Source organism: Hypanus sabinus, chromosome 3 (assembly GCF_030144855.1).
Source record: "Hypanus sabinus isolate sHypSab1 chromosome 3, sHypSab1.hap1, whole genome shotgun sequence".
NCBI classification, from domain to species: Eukaryota; Metazoa; Chordata; class Chondrichthyes; order Myliobatiformes; family Dasyatidae; genus Hypanus; species Hypanus sabinus.
Window position 1 is genome coordinate 29,955,328 of NC_082708.1, and position 23,577 is coordinate 29,978,904.

Consider the following 23,577-nt stretch of genomic DNA (forward strand, 5'->3'; position numbering starts at 1 on the left):
ATAAAGAAGTGCTGATAGATTAACTGGCTATTATAAGTGCCCCCTTGTGTAGATGAGTGGCAGGTAATCCAGGAGAAGGGAAGAGACAACAGGTTACAGGGAAATAAGAAGGTGCTTAGAGGCAGCATCAACACAATGGAACAAATGGCCTTATATGCCGGAAGGAAATTTATGAACAGAACATATAACTATACCAGTGGAGCAACAACCAACAACAGAAGGTCTGCAGATGCTGGAAATCCAAGCCACACACACACAAAATGCTGGATGAACTCAGAAGGCCAGGCAGCATCTAAGGAGAAGAGTATAGTCAACACTTTGGCCAAGAACCTTCATCGGGACTTTTTTTTTTCTCTCTCCAGTCCTGATGAAGGGTCCCAGGCTGGAACATCGACTGTACTCTTTTCCATAGATGTTGCCGGGCCTGTATTTTGTCTGTGTTCCAGCAGATGATCTCAAGATTATGGGCTGCATTGGCAGAGATTAAGGTCCTTATGAGATAAGATTTGCCTCATGCCCGTGCCCAGGTTAATGTGGATGGAGGAAGTTCTATGGACGAAAACAAAGATTGCCAGATGGTTTGTGGCCTCCCAGGTGCCAGGATCTGGGACATCTCAGACTGAGTCCACAGCATTCTTAAGTAGGAGGGTGAGAAGATAGCTGACAAGGTCCTGCAAGTAAGTTCAAGGAGTTAGATGCCATGTTAAAGGACAGAGCCTCCCGGGTTGTGATCACAGATTTCCTACATATGCCACATGCTAGAGAGGCCAAGAATAGGAATATAATAGTTTTACATGTGGCTAAGGAGTTGAGTTGGTGCAGGAGGGAGGGCTTCAGATTTTTTGATATTTGCACTCTCTTCCAGGAAAGGTGAGAAATGTACAGAAGAGACAGTTTGCATCTGAACTGGAGGGGATCCTCGTGCTAATGCTGCATGGGGGCTTTAAACTAGAGTTGCAGGGAGATGGGAACCAGAGCACCAGAATAGGTAGTGGAGTGGTTGCAGGTCAGGAATCGAAAGGTTGAGCACGGTGGGACAAATGTTCTGAGCTACGTATATTTCAATGCGAGGAATAAAAGGAAAGGCAGATGAGCTTAGGTCATGGATCAGCATGTGAAATTATGACGTTGTAGCCACTAGTGAGACTTGGTTGCAGGAAAAGCAGGACTGGCTGCTCAATGTTCTGGGATTCCATTGTTTGAGATGTTTTAGAGCAGGAAGGATTAAAAGGAGAGGGTATTATTATTATTAATCAGGTAAAATAGCATGGGAAACTGGAGAGCTCATCTAAAGAGGCTTAAAGGGTAGAAATAAGGAATAATAAAGGTATGACTGCACTAATGCAGTTATATTATAGACCACTCAACAGTCTGCGGGATTTAAAGAACAACATTTTTAGAGAGACCTCAGACTGTTGCAAGAAACATAAAGCTGTGATAATAGATGATTTGAACATTCCACATATTGACTGGGACACCCATACTGCAAAAGGGCTAGATGGGAAAGAGTCTGTTCGATACATTCAGGAAAGTTTCTTTAATCAGTACATAGAAGTCCCAACAAGAGAGAGAACAATCTTCTACTAGGGAATGAGACAGGACAAATGACAGAGGTTTGGGTAAGGGAACGCTTTGCATCTAGTGGTCATAATGACATTAGTTTCAAGGTTGTTATGGAAATGGATAGGTCTGATCCTTGGGTCGAGATTCTAAATTGGAGGAAGTTCAATTTTCATGTTGTCAGAAAGGATTTGGCAAGTGTAGATTGGGACAGGTTGTTCTCTGGTAAAGGTTTACTTGATAAATGGGAGGGCTTCAAAAGTGAAATTGGGAGTACATTGTTCGCATGTTCATGTCAGAATAAAATGCAAGGATAACATATTTATGGAACCTTGGGTTCTGCGAGATATTGAGGCCCTGGTTAAGATAAAGAAAGAGGTGCCTAGCAGGTATAGGCAGGCAGGTCTAAGTTGAAGAGTTTAAGAAATGCGAGAGAACACTTAAGAAGGAAACCAGGAGGGCTAAAAGAAGACATGAGGTTGCTCTGGCAGACAAGGTGAAGGAGAATCCTATGAGCTTCTACAGGTATACTGAATTAAGAGCTAAAGGATAGCAAGGGACAAAATTGGTCCTGTGGAAGACCAGAGTGGTAATCTACGCGTGGAGCTAAAAGGGAGAGGGTAATCTTAAACGGAGTTTTTGCATCTGCGTGTACTCAGGAGATGGGCAGAGGCTATAGATGTGAGGAAAAGCAGAAGCGAGGTCATGGATCATTTAAATATTACAGAGGAGGAGGTGTCTGCTGCTTGAGACATATTGGGGCCTGTTTCTGTGGTGTATCATGACTATGACTCTGACTCTATCACCACTTGGCAATTAACACTCACAAGGTGTAGTACTGTTATAATGGATAACAGGATGTTTAAAATCACCACTGAAAATATTCCAGGCACCTATGAGTAAGATGTTGCAGGGGGTCCATCACTGTCAATGCAATTAGGATCATGCTAGTGTGCAAGTGACGCAGAGGAGGACCTTATGGGTGTTAATTGTCAGGTTGTGTTCACTCTTTGGGATACTTGAGAAATCGCTCAGAAGGCTCCATTAACGCAATTGTCAAGCTGAAAGTAATTTGTGCAGAAGAAAGTAATTTATTTATGTCTGAGTGTCTGTAAACAGTCACTAGCAATGCAAGCAAATTCAAGAGGAGAAAATCTGAAAATATCACCGAGTTCTGGTATTGGGAGGTACAATCTAACCCTCCACTGGATTTCTAACTCACATTACCAAAGGGTTAATTGACTCTGTTTCATCAACTGTTAAAAAATGAACCACGGCATAAGCTGCGCAAAAGATGCATAAACAGCATGGCCTTTATCATATACTACAACTTCGGGCACGTGCTAAAACCCACCAGCCATGTTTCTGACCATAAAGGCAGCAAGGTCTAAGCAGTTTACGTAAAGTATGAAATAAACAGTTGGTGGAAATCAAGCAACATCTGTGGAGGGAAGAGGACAATCACCAGGCTGAGTCGCTGCATCTGAATGTGTCATACATCATGACCAAAAGTGAAAAGAACACGATGCTCAGAGGGAATGAGGCATTGGTGATAAGAGAAGGAATTACAAGCTTCACTATTTCATGCTGGGCTACTACTCTTGTTAGAGACCACAAATCATTGATGACCATTCTTGGGTCAAATTCTACTATTCACATGATGACAGCATTAATGCGCCAACCAAGACTGCCTAAAGAGGAACACCGCACCTCAATATTATGGACCTAATGCAGAAAACTTAGGTATGGAGACGATAAAGGCACTGGTTCCAAGATACATCTATTGACTTGGTTTACACAAAAGTACAGAAGACCAGGCAAGTAAATGCACAAAACTCCTGGACTCCAGAACACAACTTCCACAAGACTGGGCCAGCAAACGTGAATAAGTTATTGCGCATGTAAATTGTTAGTGTTAACCAACATCCATTGAAAGTGGTCAGAATAAAGTATGCGCACCAGCATGGAACACACAACAAAGGAACAAAGGTTTGCTTCTAGAAGAAGCTGTTTAATGGCCCACGACATAGTTTCACTTGGAACAAGTAATGAGGAACAAGGGAACTGGACAGTTTTCTTTCTCCTTAGGATTTAATTTTAAATGTTACTGAGTTCTGCCATTCTGAGGTATGATCTAATACTACATTGGATTTCTACCTGACGGTGCCAAGGTTTCAACTGAATCCACTTCATTAAATATTTAAGAAAAATGAATTACACCAGCTTAGTTGCAAAACCTGTGCAAGAAATGTGTCAGTAGAGCTTCCTATGTCATACGTTCCAACGTTATCCATGTACTAAAACCTGCCTACCTGACAAGTCAGTGGGAAGCAATGAAGAAACAGGTTATGGAAAGTTATATCAAACATCACCAAGACACACAACTCGCATCATTTCTTCTAAACTGTAGGACAACATCAGACTACATAACAGAATGTTACTCCGGCACAGGAGACATGAAACATGACTGAGCCCAATTCGGAAGGTAAGCTGGAGGAAGGGCAGTAAAAGAGTGTAAGCACACTGCCCCTAGCCACATGGGGAAAGTATATATCTGTAATTGTGCTTGGGGCCTGCAGGTCAGAGAACAGAAGATGAGTTATCAGGGGAACAGAGAAGTTCTAAGGATTCTACTATAAGAATTCAGAGTTTTAGAAAAGTTCACAGAGACCATGTGCTTCAACCACACAATAACTGGGAGAAGAACAAGCTGACTGTGACTATAAATGGTTCGGAAGTGAATCACAGACTGATTGAGGAGAGGCCACTCATAAGACAAGATTCAAAATAAGAAAACGTCACTGAATCCAAAGCTGGATGACACTCAAACAACAGGAGGTGAATCAGTGCCTCAGTGACGATCACGGAGAGTGCATAAGTGACACAGTTAATATGTAAAGTTTATGAATATATTAGATCAGAGAAACAGGAAAGCCGAAGGTAAGGTAGAATATTCTGCTTCTTAGCCTCCGATGAATTTCATTGCTGCAAGTACAATGCAGCATTCATGATACATGTGGAGTTCAAACAACATGTGTGCAGTTTATTCAACAATTCTGCACAAATCATGCATGAACACAATAACACGTACGGAAGAGTGTGTACTTAAATGATATACAACAGATTTACACATATGACAAACCAATAAACGTGATCATTAAATGTTTTCAGTTTGTTGGGAATTTTTAGTCACCTTCGTTACAAAAAAAAACATTGTGAGTAGTTTAAAATAGACAACACTTCAAAAGTGCCATCCAGAGAATTTATTTTTAAGTGTTTCCATGCAGCTATTAAGGACACCCAGATGTAAAGTTTTATGCCAACATACCCTTTATATTTCAAAATTTTCTTAACTTTTCTGCTGTGTCTGAGCACAGAAGTCTACTGATGATGTTGAGTTGAACAGAAGAAGCCTAGTATTACTAGTGGATCTGCAGCCATAATATTGATGGAATTTTCTTCTGAGTGTGAAGGAAGTTTGCCCCTGCACTCTATATAACCATTTATGTCCTGCCTATACAAATTGACTATTTTGTTAAATATAGTGCAAATATTCCCCAAACTATTAATTGTTTTCTGAAATTTGAACAACAAAAAGTAATGTCAGCATCTTCTTGAAGATTTAATGTAATAAATTCCCATTCAAAGTCTAGCTTTGGGCTTTGTTGGTCCCTATTGATTGTCAGAATAATTACTGGTGTCAAGCACACCGCCTCTTTGCTTTGTTAAAAAATAAATAACTTACTTATTTATTTAGAGATACAGCATGAAGTAGGCCCTTCCGGCCCAGTAAGTCAATGGACTGTATGAGGAAATCAGAGCACCTGAGGGTAACTTATGCATTCCATGGGGAAGAGGCGCAGGTCCTTACAGAAGATGTTGTGATTGAACTCTGAACTCCATTGCTTTGAGCTGTACTAGCATCGCAGTAACACTACATTACCATGGTACCCATATATGTATCATTAGATGTACTTACTGTATATATGATTTCAAACACTATCTTACACAGGTGGAGAGATAGAACTGCTGACTATTTATTAAGAAGTGAGTGATTGGGGAAATGAGGATGTTTAAAAAGATCTGAGTGTGCACAAAGCTTAGAAAATAACACAGAGTCAGAGTAATATAGCAGAGAAACAAGCTCTTCAGCCCAACAATCCATGACAACCATGGTGCCCACCTAGGTTAGTCCTGTGTTTAGCCCATAATCCTCTAAAGCTTTCTTTTTGATTTGCTAATCCAAATATCTTTTAAATGTCATTATTGCACCCATCTCAACTACATTTAATTTTAATTAGTGGCAAATGTTTCATTTGATTTTTACTGCAACGTGGCTTGAGTGCAAGAGTAAAGTTTATTATTTAACCATAATTAATTAGTGAGGACAGACTTGAGTTATTGTGTACAAATTTATTCTCTTTACCTAAGAAAATACATAATTCTAGTAGAGAGGATGCACAAAGATTCAACTGACTGGCCTCTGGAGTGGTAGGCATGTCCTATGAGTTGGCTAGTTTTCTATTTTCTAGAGTTTAGGAAAATAAGAGCTCTTTAAAACATGCAAAATCCAGAGAAAGCTTGACAGAATTCACATGGTCTCCTGACAGAAGAGTCTTGGAAAAAAGGCTGATGCCTCAAAATAATAGGTTGGAAATAACAAGATATTTCTTTCCTCAAAGGGTGTAAAATTTAGAATTCTCTATCTTTTTAATAAAATATTCACACTTATCAAAACTTTGATTATCTCTTTTTGTATAATTAAAAGAACCAAGGAACTTAAGGATAGAATAGGAAAATGGTGATGAATAGCAGAGGTTGTTCGAGGGGTCAAATGGTCTACTCTCATTCTTATTCCTATATCTGCATGTTTTTATGCTGATATTGGATTCAATACACTCATTCGTGAGTGCAACTTGACTGTAAAATTAGTCAATGTATTCATTATAAAATAAAACATTACAGTTTTCCTAATTAGATTGACTGCTTTGATGTGGAACAAATCAAAAAATGTTTGACAAAAATTGCAATTTCTAAGCTTTAACCCTTGAACTTAAAGCAATCTTTTATTCAAAGTAACAGTTGTTCATAATGTCGGGATATTAATGCTAGACCAAGGATATTTTCCCACCTGCTTTATTTGCTCTCAATAGCAGACTGTCAAGTGTTTAACTGTAGTCATTTTTAATAGTTTGTTTTAAATGCAAAGGTTTTAATTTCAACTGTTCTATTCTTTTGGCTTCAGTGTTTCTGAACTGAAATCTTTTTTAAAACAGTTGTATCAGGGAATCTCTGGTACGCGAAAGGTTAATGTTAAACACAGCAAATCGCAAAGACAATAATGGGACCACATGGTTTTCATTGTATAGTGTAGATTTACTGAGGATTATGAGCACAGATAAAAAGAATGCCCCATTTTGGCGAGACTATAAACTATACTCACCACAGAAACCACAGTTATTTCAAGTACTCGGCTAAATCTGGGAAATTCCACCTGCTTTGAGACTTTGTCTCAGCAAATAGCTGAAAGCAGCTTTTATCTTTAGCCAAACTCCGAGCTGGTGAGGGAGGTAATAAGTAATACAAACCTTTTGAGGAACGGAAGTGTTTGCTGGGGGCAGTGAATCCCCGTGTTCCATGAACATTAATCGCAGCCACTCGAAACTGATACCATCTACTCGGGCGAATGTCAGCTAATTGCACTCGCTCCTCGGTAGTCTGGTGACAAAAAGAGTGTTTTTTGTGAGTAACAGTTTTAAGAACTCCAATCTGAACCAAATGTTTTCCAGCAAAAAAACACATCAATCTATTCATATGGCACCACTTCTAAACTTTGTTACAAATATTGATAGCATTTAGTAAATAACAGGCTTTCAGCAGCATCTCTGATTCTGACAAAGTGTGACATGTATTATTTTCATAAAGCATCTCTACGTAAATAATTTTCACTGAAGTGCAATTCTGCAATTGTTAAGAAATTTCCTGAAACTGCTTATGTCGTTTGTCAAAGTGGCTACTGAAGAGCAAGAGTTTAGTTTCTTGCATCTAAACCCAATTTCACACCCTCACAGTTTGCTGACTCTATCTCATGTCACTCGAGGGAAAAAATAATTGCCGCCTCTTTCTTTGGCTGAGAAAAGCAATCACAACAAAAGGAGATTCAATAGGATGTTGCCTGGATCGGCGCATATCAGTTATAAATAGCAACCTGACAGACTGGATTTGTTCTCCTTGGAGCAGAGGGAAGCTGAGAGGTGATCTGATAGACACATAAAAATTACAAGGACAATTAGATAGGGTAAGTAAGGTAGATAGCGGCCAAGTTTACAGAAAAAGGAAGGAGAATGGGTTTGAGAGAGGAAACTAATCGGCCATGATTGAATGGCAGAGCAGACTAAATAGGTCAAATGGCCTAATTTTGCTTCTATCTCTTATTATCTAAATAGTATTTTTTTACCAGTGGTAGGGTACTGTAAGACAAGAGGGCATAGTTTAAGTGAGAGGTGGGAAGTTTAGAGGGGATCTGAAAGGAACATTTTCACACAGAGGGTGGGGTCTGGAATATGTTAGCTGAAGGGGTTTTGAAGGCAAACACTCTCACAGCTTTCAGTGGCATCTGCACAAATTCCAAAGCACAGAAGGCCACTGACCTAGTGTGGTAATGTAGTTTGTGTACATGGGTGAGATGGGTGGCATGGGCATGGTGAGACAAAGTCCCTGTTTCTTTGCTGCTGAAGACCTTGAATATATGGTTCTCTGAACATCAAATATAATATATACAATTGTAGAGTAACTTACGCATAATTCCATGAGAAACCACCAGAAAATGGTATAAATTTCAAGGTGGAAAGAAAGATGACACGTTAAAGGGGTAGAGAAGACCAGAGATGGAATTCCAGGCTTTTAGAGACCAACAGCCAAAGGCACAATAGTGCAGGATGCTCAATAGCCTAAGTAGGTAGTGCAAATATTGGGTGTGGGGTGTTTTTAGTGATGAACATAGGGAAGGCTAGGAGTGGAGAGTATTGAAAGCAGAAATGGTCTGAGCTTGGTGTGAGCTGGAACACCACCAGCTATGTTTGAAATGTCCTCTGGTAGAATATAGATATCAGCCAGGAAGGTTTGGGATCAATGAGACTCCAGCCGATGGTGTGGTTTGATGTTTCCAGCAATAGAAAGGTACTTGTAGAGATGATAATGGGTGGCTTTAACAATGACACAGGTACAAGACCTTATACTTATCTCAGAGTTGGACAAGATGCAGATATTGCCCAAAATGGTTGTCAGGAAGTGGAGAGTGAGGCAGTGGAAGAGAGATGGTGGAATTTGTTCTCTATAAAGTGCAGGCGACTGAAGCTCACAGGCCATCTGACACTGGATTTAACCGCAGAGTTAAAGGAAGAACTTCCGTGATTTCTATTCATTATTAATTTATTCTGGCAAGACATGGAAGGCTACATGTTATTTAGTGCCAAGCACTGAAGCGGTATTTTATTTCCTTGAACTCACAGACTCCCCAGCTCTGCTTCACTAGCAGGAAACTCCAGAAAAGCTGATTGTAAAGTGTCGCCATTCAGTCTAGAATGGTACTTCACATTTCAAAATAAAAATGACTCCCAATCCTTATGAAAATATTTGTAATTAGTAACCTAATTACTGTCATTGAGCTACACATTAACGTTATCATAAGAGCTTCTAATTAGCTGATGATTAATCAGTGGCATTTTCCGCAAACCTTTTGATTAACATAAATCATTTTTCTGATTCTCCCAAAACGTCTGAGAAAATATTCTGCATTGCAGTCAACAGAATAGTTACTATAATTACTGATATTACTTTTGTATTGTAGTTTTAACTGAAATAACACTGCAGTCACAAATTGGTTAAACATCAACATGAGGTACAGCCAGTGTGAATGTAGAGGCCATCATTGAAACTCAAAGCAGTTGTGGAACTTTTGTTTATTGCACACTGAACTTCTGTTTAGTTGCAAAGAACTAGGCATTATGTCTGTCATATACAGTCATCTTTGTTTACCCCTAAATCTAACTCAATCTTTTATCGGGAAAGAAGAATGATCGGACAATTGTTTGTTTTTATTTAGGGATACTACACAGAACAGGCCCTTCCGGCCCTTCAAGATGCACCGCCCAGCAACCCCTGATTTAACCTAGCCTAATCACAGGGCAATTTACAATGATCAATTAACGTACTAACCGGAATGTCTTTGGGGCTGTGGAAAGAAACTGAAACACCCAGAGGAGACCCACACACTCATAGGGAGGAACGTGCAGACTCTTTACAGTTGACATCGGAATTGAACTCCGAACTCTGACACCCCGAGCTGTAATAGTGTCGCACCAACTGCTATGCTACCATGGCGCCCCACGGCACTCAGCAGCGTGCCTACTATTCAAATGCACAGAAAATCTATAACGTAGGAACTGGAGCAAGGTCTTTAAGGAGTGGGAAGAACAGAAATATTCAGCAGGTCAGGCAGGCACCAAATGTTAAAAGAGATAAAGAGCTGATGTTCCATATCAGTGATTTATCATCAAGGGTAGCTTAGCAATTAGCATAAAGCTATTACAGTGCCAGTGACCTGGGTTCAACTCCCTTCGCTGTCTGTGTGCTCTCCTCAGGACTGCACGTGTTTCCTCCAAGTGCTTCGATTTCCTCCCATGTCCCATAGATGTACAGGTTAGTAGGTTGATGTGTCAGATGGATAGAATTGTGCATTACAGGCTGGGCTGAAATGGCCTGTTACCTCTCTATCTCGAATTAAAACAAAAATAATAATCAACCTGAAGCACTAACTTCTGATCCACTCTCCACGGGGGCTATCGGACCTGGTGAATATTTCCACCGTGGGAGCATTTCGCTTTAATAATACCATCATGGAGTGAGATGAGGAAGTACATTTTCTATACAAGTCTGGGCCTTAATTACCCTAAGGGCAGTGGTTGATGGGCCATCTGAAAATTTTAAGCAATTACTTGGAAATAAACAACTTCTTACGGCTGACCTGTGCAACCGTTTGCCAGTTGGAAGCATCATCTTCGCTGGGATGGATGCCGTAGTTCCACCTCCGCTGCACCACGTAAATAACGGGTTCAACAGAGACGTTGAACTTCGATGACCATTTGATTTCCAGATTCCCAGTCTGCAGCTCGGTAAAACTTAACTCTTTTCTAGGCTTCAGCGGAACCCCTACGTAAAAGGGTGCAGTATCGTTAGAATGGTTGAAAATTGCACACAAAGATGCGAATAAAGGAGTACTTGATAATAACGATTGATAAATGGATTTCAAAATAACAAAAATCAAAATGGTATGAACTCCAGTCTGTTAATACATGGCTGAGCATGTCATACATGCTCAAGATTAAAACCAGGTTCAGTTATTTGAACAGGTACCTGCAAAAATGCACATGCACAACCATACCTTGAAACAGAATTGTTCACTCATATAGATATAGGCATCCGTTAATCTCGAGAGACCATGGATTTGTGCCTTGGAAAGTTTCCAGGGCACAGGCCTGGGCAGGGTTGTATGGGGGACCAGCAGTTGCTCATGCTGCAAGTCTCCCCTCTCCACACCACCGATGTTGTCCAAGGGAAGGGCATTAGGACCCATACAGCTTGGCACTGGTGTCGTCACAGAGCAACGTGTGGTTAAGTGCCTTGCTCAAGAACACAACTCACTGCCTCAGCTAAGGCTTGAACTAACGACCTTCAGATCAGTAAACTAATGCCTTAACCACTTGGCCACGCACCAACACAGTTAAGGAGCACAATAAAAGCCATAATGAGTGATCAGTTGAAAAAATAAGTTCAAAGTAGATTCTATAAGTTCAATGTAAATTTATTATCAAAGTACATATACAGTATGTCGCTATACACTACTTTGATACTCATTTTCTAGCAGGCATTCAAAATAGAGCAAAGTGGTACAAAAGAATCAATGACAAACTGCATACTCTTCTCTCACTGCTGCAATCAGGAAGAAGGTACAGGAACTTCAGGACTTATGCCATCAGGAACAGTTATTACCCCTCAACTGTCAGGCTCCTGAACCAAAGGGGATAACTTCACTTTCCCCATCAATAAAATGTTCCCACAACCTATAGACTCTCCTCCTAGGACTCCTCCTCTTTCTTTTAGAATTTCCACAGTTTGTTGTCCTTTGCACTCTGATTGAATGCCCAAGCTGCCGTAGTCTTTCATTGATTCTGTTATGGTTATTGTTCTACTATGGATTTACTGGGTATGTTCGCAAGAAATTGAATCTCAGGGTTGTATTTGGTAACATGTATGTGCTTTGATAATAAATTTACTTTTAACTTTGAACAAAGGCTGATAAACTACCAATGTGCAAAACAAGACAAACTATACAAATAAATTAATGATAAGTAACACAGATTACATGGGTTGTAGAGTCCTTGAAAGTGAGTCTATAGGTTGAGGAGTCAGTTTTGCATTGAGGTGAGTAAAGTTATCCACAATGATTCAGGGGCCTGATGGATGAGGGGTAGTAACTTTTCATGAGCCTGCTAATGTGGGGGCAGCAGTGAGGAGAGAGCATGCCTGGATGGTGGGGGTCCTTGGTGATGAATGCTGCTTTCCTGTGGCAGACGTCTTCAATGAAGAATGCTGCTAGATCACTAAACTGCATGACAGAAGGTATTTTCAGTGCACCTTTAATGTATCAAATGATCATTCATCCAAGCAGTAGAAAAGTTTGCACACAGTACATTCAGAGGTTAGTGCTGAGGAAGCCTTTTCAGGACTGGGACAAGATAGAGGAAAAGTAAAAAGGACATCTTGAATGACCGAAGGCCCCGTTTTCATTTGTTGCATTCATTAATAATGTATGGATAGCCACATAAAACCTGTTTTTATCAAGTGATGATTTCCATGAATCAGCACAGAAGGGTAGATTAACAAGTTTCCAGTCAATAGGACAATTACTCTCTCCTGTCACTGCTGAATATTAGGGGTGTTAATATATTTGAAAACAGTCTATTCATATGATAATATTGATGCTGCTTTTCAGCAGCAGTTAGGATTGCAGGTGATCATTCATATTTTCTCTACTGCATCAAAGGTTGCCGTAGCCAGGGGTGGCAGTGGGGATAATCTCCCACTACCTATAAAGTGCTCCAAATGTCATGCGACTCTAACAGCCTCTGACAACTCAATCCAAATCTTGGCCTTCACGTGTGGCTTAGCTACTAGGGCTGGCGGAAATGTTTCTACTGACAAGCGAACGGGCAAAGACGGACCACCGGTGCCTCAAAATCAGATGCTTCATGCAGCTGGGGATCATCAGCCTTGGACAGCAGCCCACCTAGGAGAAGGAAAACTCTGATTTTAAATCTCCGCTGCCTTGCGGCCGTACCCACCCATGGGAAAGGCTTCAGGAGTAAACCCCGAGGAAGAAATCTGGAGCCGGGGTCCCTAGGCAGTTTGACGTTGTTTACAACCTCACTCTGACAACCCCTGCAACGACACTGATCCCAAGCTCTATCAACACTTGTCCTTCCCTTGGACTACATCAGTGACATGGAGAGCGGCATGGGCAACAGGTGGTACTTCAAATCTTCCCGCCCGGGCTTATGCCCTGGAGAGGACACAGTCCATCAGAGGCCCTAACCCATGATTCCCTGGGATCGACGGCTGACTACTACTACCACTACCATCTTTATTTTATTCACACATTGGTGCTAAAGTATTTTCAGGCAGCTGCACTACTTTCTAATCCACAACATTCTACACCACCCACAACATTTCCAACCTTTGTGTCATCTGCAGACTTACTAACTGTGGTGAACTACATATACCTGTCTGGACACGCCCCCTGCTGACTGCTCCTGTGGCTCCTCCCACAGACCCCTGTATAAAGGCGATCAAGGCCTGAGCCCGGCCTCTCAGTCTCCAGGATGTAGTATGGTGGTCACTCACTGCTTGTTCCTTCTTCCAGTCAATAAAAGCCGATATCTCGCCTTACGTCTCAGAGTGAGTTATTGATGGTGCATCACTAACCTACCCCTCTACTTCCTCATCCATACCATTTATAAAAGTCACAAAGAGTAGGGGTCCTAGGAACGATCTCTATAGGACACTACAAGTCACTGACCTCCAGTTTTAAATCAGATTTCCAGTGATTTGGTTTTCTTTGCCCACTGATATTATGCAAACTTAAAGCTAAACTAAGAAACGTTAACAGGTCTGTCTTCAGTAATCAAAATAACACATTCACCCAAGAACTGAATTTAGTTCATCTAATTCAACGAGAAACATCAGGAACAATGCATTCATATTTTGCTAATCCAAATATGTTATATTATTACAAATGAATTCATACCAGTGCAATAATCTGAAATATCTACATTAACAAAACATCATTTTTTCAGTAGCTCAGTGGTTCAATTTAATATCAGAGAATATGTGCAATATACAACCTGAATTCTTACTCTCCGCAGACAGCCATGAAATAGAAGAAATACCCCCAAAGAATGACTTACAGAACCCAAAAGCCCCCTCCCCTTCCCACGCACAAGCAGCAGCAAAGCCTCAGCCATCTCCCTTCCCCCTCCCGCACTTATTCCAGCAGAAAGCATCAGCATGCCCACCACCCACCATGCAAGTGCAAAGGTCCCAAGGAGAGACTACAATCTACAATTCATCAGAAACTACTGTTCATCAAACAGTTCGACATGGCAGAGGCGCTCGCCGCACTCTCTCTCTCTGTCACACACACACACACAATCACTCCTTCCACAGTGAGAGGGGAGATGAACAGCTCACTGTTTCATGTTCTTCACAATCACTGTTACCGAGTTTTTCATTGTATTTGTTCTTATGGCAATAAGCTTGACTTTTGAGTTTTTCACTTTTGATGATCATTAATTCACAGAGGAATTTCATTCCATATTTTATTTTATTTAGGAATACAGCATGGTAACAGATCCTTCTGATCCAATGCACCTTCAACAGCTCAGTTACACTCATGGGATCAATTAACCAGCTAACCTGTAGGTCTTAATGTGGGAGAAAACCAGAGCACTCGAAGGAAACCCACACGGTCACAGGGAGAGCATACTAACTCCTTACAAACAGCCGTAGGAATTGAACCCGGGTCACTGGCACTGTAAAGTATTATGCTAACCATGTCGCCTCAATATATTACAATAACACACCTTCACTGGGAAAATACTATTATTCTTTAAGGCACTCTTCCATAAAATCCTTTCAGGAATGTACTAGTACACTCTCTCCACAGTAAGCATCAAACAAATAAGTAGTTAATTCCTGGTCATTAATACAAGGCAGGACAAGTTCTCAAAGAAGTTTATATGCTTTGATATTCTGTTTTAATAGATTATTTTATGTAATTTTGACTGACTTTCATTCACTTCTAATTACCAAATACACTTCAAGCAACTTAACTGCCTCAAGGTAATTTTTATTATGTTAGCCTTCCTGTCAACCTGAACTGTAGCTTCAGAAACAAGGTTAATTGCAGTGTGCATTGAAAATGTAATTTTCGTATCAAAGTATAGCAGTATTTATTTTTAGGACTCCAGTCACAATGAGGTCTTTGATAGTCTAGGAGATAGCAGTGATGGGGTCAATATCCAAAGAGAGGTCCTAACAAAAGATAACTGTTTCTTTCTCCACATATGCTGCCTGACCTGCTGAGTATCTCTAGTATGTCCTCTTTTTATATACTATTCTATTCTTGTTTGTCCAGACTACTTTCGAGTCCTCACAGGCTACAATATATTCAAGCTGTGCTCCAACCACTTTAGACATGATGTACTTTATCAACTTCCATAACAATTGGAATAAATGTAGTTGGCAAATATAACTAAAAAATGATCATGTCTCTTTACAGCAAAACAACACGTTTATCACTGCTGCCTATATTCCAGCTGAGTACCAACACCAAAGATGCACTGGGAGAGTTTACAATATCATCAGCTCTCTTCAAAACAAACACCCGGACAATTTCTTTAAACTTGCGGGAGACTTCAAACATGTCATTTACTTTGTTTTTATTGCTTTTTTATTGTTTTCTTTATGCTGAATTAGACCCAGAGTAACAATCATTTCATTCTCCTTTACACTCGTGTACTGAAGAATTAGAATAAACAATCTTCAGTTTTGAATGAAGGTATTTGAACTCCATATAAAAATCTTATTTTGGGGATTCGAAAAATGAAAAGTAATCCCATTGCGCATATAAATTCAGAGAGCGTTTGACAGGCAGATACAAAGGGGCTCATTCCACTAGCTAGAGACTCTTGAACCCAGGGGAAATATATCAAGACAAGGGGATGGTTATTCAAAACTCAGGTGAGAAATTTCCCTGTGCCAAGTAGAATTCTCTACCTTAATGGGCTGTCTATGCTCAGACACTGAAAGTATTCAAATCTGAGACAGATATACCTTTGACTACTAGGAAAGCCCTAATTGAGTACCAATGAGACCAATGTAAGATGCTTAAATGGACCATAACTGGAATCTTGAGGCCCTCCGTTGATTGAGGTCAACCAGAGATGTTGCATTGCAGCTGTCTATGTGACGACTGTCCAATCCAAAGAGAAGGCGGAGATCAATACTGCCCTGGATTTTTCTGAGGTTTACTCCTGCCACAGTCCCATGAGTGGGCATAGCCAGCAAGCAGCTCTCTGATAATGGGAATACTGGGTCCAATTTTGCTGGGCAGATATAAAGAAGAAAGAGAAGGTTCTGGAGACAGTGCAGAAAATATATGCTGGAAAGATTCCAATGTTAAGGGTTTTCAGCTGTTAAGTTTAAACAGGAGTTCTCATGAGAGTAAAACGTTCACAGACAATCATCAGAATCAGATTTGTTTTGTCGTCTTGCAGAGCTTAGGGATGATAGTGCCTAACGGCAGCTCCTTTACTCGCATCTTTGGAAACAGCTCTCTTTCTATCTTTGATATCTCTTTCTTTTCCCTTTCAAGGTTTCTTTGAAGACCCTGACCTGGAGTTACATGCTGACTTCAGTTCTTTGCAGAAATGGGACCTGCTCTCAGGGCCTCATGACCGGCCGCTTTTTGATATCCCAAGGCCACAGCCTGGAAGACTAGGGTGAACGCCTTCAGGGTGCCGGATTTCCGTGGCTCTGGAGATGGACTGATTCAAGGCCGGCGCTGCTGCCTGATGTATCGTGGGAGTACATGGAAGATCGGAAGCAGTGAGCTGGCTGCAGGCTCTGTGCCCAGGGACCTGAGTTCTTTAGGCACAGAGCTCGAAAAAAGTGATGCAACAGACTTTTAACACCATAAATCAATGAGTTGTTTGTTATGTCTCCCTTCTAGCTGTGAAACAGGACACCTCTTTTCCCCTTATTAGGGAGAGAGAGAACCTGTGGTATGTCGAATACCAGGTGAACGAGTAGTCTTTGGGGAACTGCAACTCTATGTCTTTGTTGATGCTTTGCTGCATGCTTGAGTGCCTGGTGGGGGGGGGGGGGGTGCTGATACTTTTTGCTGGTGGGGGGGTTGTTGCCTCTCTGCTGCTTGTGCATGGGAGGAGGGAGCTGGGAGGTATTCTGGGGTTCTAGCATTTAACTGTCATTCATTCTGTGGGGCACTCTGTTTTCTTGCGAAGTAAAAGCATTTCAGGAGGTATATTGTATACATTTCTCTGACATTAAATGTACTTGCCTACTGAATATCACCGGCATGTATCGTGAAATTTGTTAACTTAGCAGCAGGAGTACAATGCAATACATGATAATATAGAAAAATAAATAAATGAGTGTATATACAGCATGTGCATTAAATTGTTAAATTAAAAATAGTAGTGCAAACACAGAAATATATTTTTAAGAAGTGGGATTCAATATCCACTTAGAAACCGGGTGGCAGAGGGGAAGAAGCTGTTCCTGAATCGCTGAGTGTGTGGCTTCAAAGCTCCTACCTGATGGTAACAGTGAGAAGAGGCCATGTCCTGGGTGATTGGAGTCCTTAATAAAGGATGCTGCCTTTCTGAGGCATTGTTCCTTGAAGACATCTTGGATACTAAGGAGGTAAGTACCCATGATGGAGCTGACTAATTTTACAACTTTCTGTCGCTTCCTTTGATCCTGTGCAGTAGCGCCTCCCCCCATACCAGATGGTGACACAGCCCACCAGAATGATCTCCATGGTACATCTAATGCTTTTATGCAAGATAAATAGTGTGAAAATGTTTCCATTGTGGATGATTTGAGGAAAAAGAAACATGGGTTCAAGTGATGGGCATAGGACACTTGGGTGGCAGGAATAAGATCTTTTTATACAGAGAATGATTATGATTTTCAATTCAGGAAAGAGTCAGATGGGGTCATGTAGGAAATAATTTACAGGGTTGTGGATAAAGGGCAAATGTTTTGGACCGTATTGATTGCTCTGTGAAAAACTATTGTTTCTGCAATATGATTCTGTGATTTGGAGATTAGGTGGAAAGTAGATATGACACACTCCCCGTGATCTTACTGAATTCCAGAACAGGCTTGAGGTGCTTCTTATTCCTATTTCTTATGCTCTGTAGTTTTTAATCAAAGACATGGCATAGCTAGCATAAATTGGCAGAAATCTTAATAATACTGTAGATTTGGATTAGGATATATTTTTAACATCTATATAATTACACAGTCATATCAGGCAAATTAGTTTCTAATCAGAAAATGTCCTGATGGACTTCTTAAAAGGATATTTAACTACTATGTACCCAAATAAAGCAAGTGCTTTGACCTTAGAAAACCCTAGATATGGTGGCTAAGGGTAAAAAAGTTCGCACTTTTTATTATTTGAACAGTCGTGATGAGATGTCACCTAGAAATTACTCAGCAGAAAGGAAGAACTTGCTATTCTCAACAGAACTGAGCAGAGTCAGAAGACTGGCCATTGTTTTACAGATTAAAATATCATATCATTACTTGAAAATACAGTGCGGCTAAACATAAAAATATCATTTCCTACATACTCTATCCACCACTTCAGCCCTAGGCTAAAGATCTCATACAATTATAGAGAAAATGCAGATGTGTTCTGACCAATGGAGTTCCCTGATTCAAAATCATCATGAAGATTAACAGATCATCCATCATACGCTGTTTTTGTGTACAAAAAGGCTTGGTTATTTCACCTCTGCAGTGACATTCAAGGTTATCATCTTAGAGTCATTGACAACCACACAGGCGACTTTGCCTTGCCCTCATTCAACATACCATTACATCCAAGTCATGGACTTTTAATATTGAGACCAGCTACTCAGCTGCCTTCTCCACATCCCTACTTCCAGATGACCTCAAAGCCAACCCTTCCCAATGGTCCATTTTGTCCTACGCTCTTTTTTCCCAGTATCTTTCCTCTCCTACGCCTTCTCCAAACTTATCTTAGGCAGCAGGCCTTTCTCTGGTGGCTTGCTTAACTTTTGCATGGTCAAAGTACTGTAGAAGTACAATCATTGTTATTTAATGGGAAAGTGTGGCAGTCCATACATGTACAGCACAGTCTCACAAAGATTATTGAAAAATAAAACAAGTGCCTGTGATTAAGCTTTAGTCATTTCTTTTTACTTTGGTTCTATGTCAATTTTCAACTGATTAAACTTTTATTCATTACAGCAGTTAAATCTTAAGGAACGAAGATCTGTTCTGCTGGGTGAGGAACAAAAGAATTAGACACGCTATAACTCTGGTTCAACCCAAAGTGATTGATGCCTGTGACAAAACTGAGTTATAATGAGAAGATAATACTGCAGGATCTCAGAACACAGACCCAAACACTGAACCTATTTTCATCTTCACCCATTCTCTTCTGATGAATGTGGAAGAAATATCTCATTCAGACTTAATTACATCAACGTGGAACAATTCCCAAAAATATTTTAGCTCACGCATTTTTAAAATGATTCAGTGAATAAATTTACATGTACAAGAAGCACCAATAACTGTTACAGATTGATGAACGATTTTGTTTCAATCCAGCCATGAAATGTAAACAGTTATTCTAATTTATCATTTTTATGGAACTCTCAATCATACAAAATGCCCTTGACATACCTTAATTATTTGTAAAAATTATCTCTTCCAAATATTATAAAAAATAGATTACCGAATTTGATATCCTTAAAACTACCGTAAACAAGAAAGGTTACAAACGACATATGTTTTATCCTTCCAGTATTATTAAGTGCCCCTGCTTCTTTGACAATGAACATAAACCTAGGAGGAAATAGTCAATAAAGACAATGATTGACTCTAATGGCAGCCAGAGTCCCACTCCTACTGTTTAGCCGAACAGTTGTCTAACTAGTTCTGATTTATGTGGTTCAGGTATTCTCATCCAGCAAGTCATCGAGGATGCCATAGATATTTTTATTTTGCACATAAAATTTGAAGACTGGATTGTTCAAAATCCTTTATGATAAAGCAGAATATTGTTCGGTCCTGACAGTTAGTATGAAATAGCTTCTCTGACCTCATTCTCAAACATCCTTGTCCAGCCAAGTCTTTGCTGCCTTATTCCCTATCGCGTTAACTAAATTTCCAACATTCATGCAGTATTCCTAACCTCTCTATTGTTCCTACGTTATTCCTACACTGATGGCTAGATGGCTTTGTAATGGACTAACATTGACCAGAAGTCTCAGATGATAAAATATATAGTTCCATAAGCATTCAAATTCCAAATCTGAGATTATACACTCCCACTAAATAGCACAGGATCAAAGAATCAAATCATCAACAGTTCTGCTGCCTTCTCTATAACTCGTGTAACTGTAGCGCAACGTTACAGAATTAATCTTCTGTGAAATGCCTTGAGCACTTATGAAAGAGTACTTACATATGTACTTACAGTATATATTCTCTACCATGCTCATTTTAAAATGCTTCAACAAGTCTTAGAGTCAAAGGAGAACTTTTGAAATAAGATGCTATTCCAAGTGCACGAAGAAGAGCAGCCACTTTGCACAGTGCAAACGTCCCCAAACAGCAATGTGATATTAACCAGATTATCTACTTTAGCTGCCATGGCTATCATATAAATATTGGCCACAATACTGCCCTTCCATAAAATGATATCATGGGATCTTTCACGAGCTGAGAGAGCAGAGGACCTTTAACATCTCCTCGGAGAAGCAGTATCTCTGGTAATGCAGCGTTTCCTTAGTTACTTCATCAGACTCTCAGCATAGCTTCTTGCCCGTGGCTTTAGCTGAGTCAGAAGTATAGGTAGTTCCGCTATAACCTGATAGTTATATTCCTAAGAAACCTCATGTCATAGAAAAACCACATTATGACAAGACAGATTGTAGTTGTTCTCGAAGTACAGCTTTTCCCGATCCAAATCGCACTATAACCAATGTAGCCCACATAATGTGAAATGTTCCATCATGCACTAATTGTATTAGAACCAATTAGCATTATGGGAACCTGCCCTATAGCAACTATCTATCTCATTGCTTTAGCTTTGTATTATAAGTTCATACTTATTCTTGACCCCAACCACCCCCTGGTGATAAACAGCCTACAGAGAAGTCAACATCCTGACAGTAGTGTGAAGAACAAAAACCCTTCCCTCAATGTTGAAAAAACAAAGGAGTTAGAATATAGAATATAGAAAATCTACAGCACATTACAGGCCCTTCGGCCCACAAAGTTGTGCCGACCATGTAACCTACTCTAAAAACAGCCTAGTATTTCCCTAGCCCATTGCCCTCTATTTTTCTAAGCTCCATGTACCTATCTCAGAGGCTCTTAAAAGACCCTATTGTATCTGCTTCCACCGCTGGCAGTGTATTCCACGCACTCACCACTCTCTGTGTGAAAATCTTACCCCTGACATCCCCTCAGTACCTATTTCTAAGCACCTTAAAACTCTGCCCCCTTGTGTTAGCCATTTCAGCCCTGGGAAAAAGCCTCTGACTATCCACACGATCAATGCCCCTCATCATCTATACACCTCTCTCAGGTCACCTCTCATCCTCCATCGCTCCAAGGAGAAAAGGCCAAGTTCACTCAACCTATTCTCACAAGGCATACTCCCCAATCTGGGAAACATCCTTGTAAATCTCCTCTGTACTCTCTCTATAGTATCCACATCCTTCCTGTAGTGAGGTGACCAGAGCTGAACACAGTACTCCAAATGGGGTCCAACCAAGGTCTTATATAGCTGTAATATTTCCTCATGGCCCTTGAATTCGATCACATGGTTGATGAATGCCAACACACCATACGCCTTCTTAACAACACTGTCAACTTGCGCAGTAGCTTTGAGCATCCTATGGACATAAACCCCAAGATCTCTCAGCTCCTCCACACTGCCAAGTCTTGCCATTAATACTATATTCTATCTTCAAATTTGATCTAGCAAAATGAACCACTTCACACTTATCTGGGTTGAACTCCATCTGCCACTTCCCAGCCCAGTTCTGCATCCAACTGATGCCCCGCTGTAACCTCTGACAAGCCTCCAGACTATCCACAACACCTCCAACCTTTGTGTCATCAGCCAATTTACTAACCCAACCTTCTGCTTCTTCATCCAGTCCATTTATAAAATTCATGAAGAGAAGGGGTCCCAGAACAGATCACTGAGGCACACCACTGCTCACCAACCTCCGTGCAGAATACGAACTATCTACAACCACTCTTTGCCTTCTGTGGGCAAGCCAGTTCTGAATCCACAAAGCAAGGCCTCCTTTGATCTCATGCCTCCTTACTTTCTGTAAGAGCCTTACATGGGGAACCTTATCAAATGCCTTACTGAAATCCATATACACCACATCCACTGCTCTACCTTCATCAATGTGTCTTGTTACATCCTCAAAGAAATCAATCAGACTCATAAGGCATGACCTTCCCTTGACAAAGCCATGCAGTCTATCCCTAATCAGATTATGTCTCTCAAAATGCTCATATATCCTGCCTCTCAGAATCTTCTCTAACAACTTGCCCACCATTGAAGTCAGACTCACTGGTCTATAGTTTCCTGAGTTATCTCTACTCCTTTTCTTGAACAAGGGAACAACATTTGCAACCCCTCCAATTCTCTGGTACATCTCCCAATTCTATTAATGACGCAAAGATCATCGCCAGAGGCTCAGCAATCTCCTCCTTCGCTTCCCACAGTAGCCTGGGGTACATCAGTGTACACTGATCTGATTGCATATCCCACTGCACACTGATCTGATTGTATATCCGACTATACACTGATCTGATTGTGTATCTGACTGTACACTGATCTGATTGTATATCTGTGTACACTGGTCTGATTGTGTATCTGACTGTACACTGATCTGATTGTATATCTGACTGTACATTGGTCTGATTGTGTATCCCACTGTACACTGATCTGATTGCGTATCTGACTGTACACTGATCTGATTGTGTATCTGACTGTACACTGATCTGATTGTGTATTCGACTGTACATACAGGTTTTCAAAACAATCATCCATACAATCTTGGACAATATCCTCCTACATTTCCCTTCCTTTTTGCTTGACATAACGACGGAGACGCAACATAAAGATTTGTACTCCCTCATTTTGTGAGATGGATATAAGAGAGAATAAAATACTAATAAATAATATCTCTAACCCTTGTACCAATTGCTTTTGATCTATGTTGCTGGTAGGTTGAAAAGCTTGCCATTCAGCCTGGAACAATAGATTAGGATTGTGATTGATGATTCTACAGAGGAGGAGTTGCTGTTTTTGGAGCTTCCTCAGTGGAAAGGTACTGAGTTAGAGAAGTCAATGATGATTACTTCTTTACAGAAATAAGTAATCAGCTCCAGCCCGTTCAGATAATCAGAAGGATAAGAAAATCAAAGGGTTGGTAGTGGTCTGGTAAAAAATTCATTTACAGTGCAGGAAGATATAAAGAAGGGAAGGAATGAATGAAAGAAAGAAGGGGAAAAGATCAAGGGAATAGAAAATCTATCATATATCAAAGATCCTTATCATCTGGGCCATGCCATCTTCTTCCAGCT

At 40.5% G+C, this 23,577-nt stretch overlaps 1 protein-coding gene across 2 annotated transcripts in view; it reads right to left on the minus strand.

The window, feature by feature from the left end:
- Positions 1-23,577, minus strand: part of LOC132391145 (anosmin-1) — a 196,098-nt gene that overhangs the window by 41,690 nt on the left and 130,831 nt on the right. For both annotated transcript variants that reach the window (XM_059963969.1, XM_059963968.1), the window contains exons 5-6: positions 10,586-10,770; positions 7,149-7,278 (exon numbers count right to left, since the gene is read on the minus strand). In XM_059963969.1, coding sequence (XP_059819952.1) covers positions 7,149-7,278; positions 10,586-10,770 — 315 coding nt within the window. The remainder of the gene's footprint in view (positions 1-7,148; positions 7,279-10,585; positions 10,771-23,577) is intronic.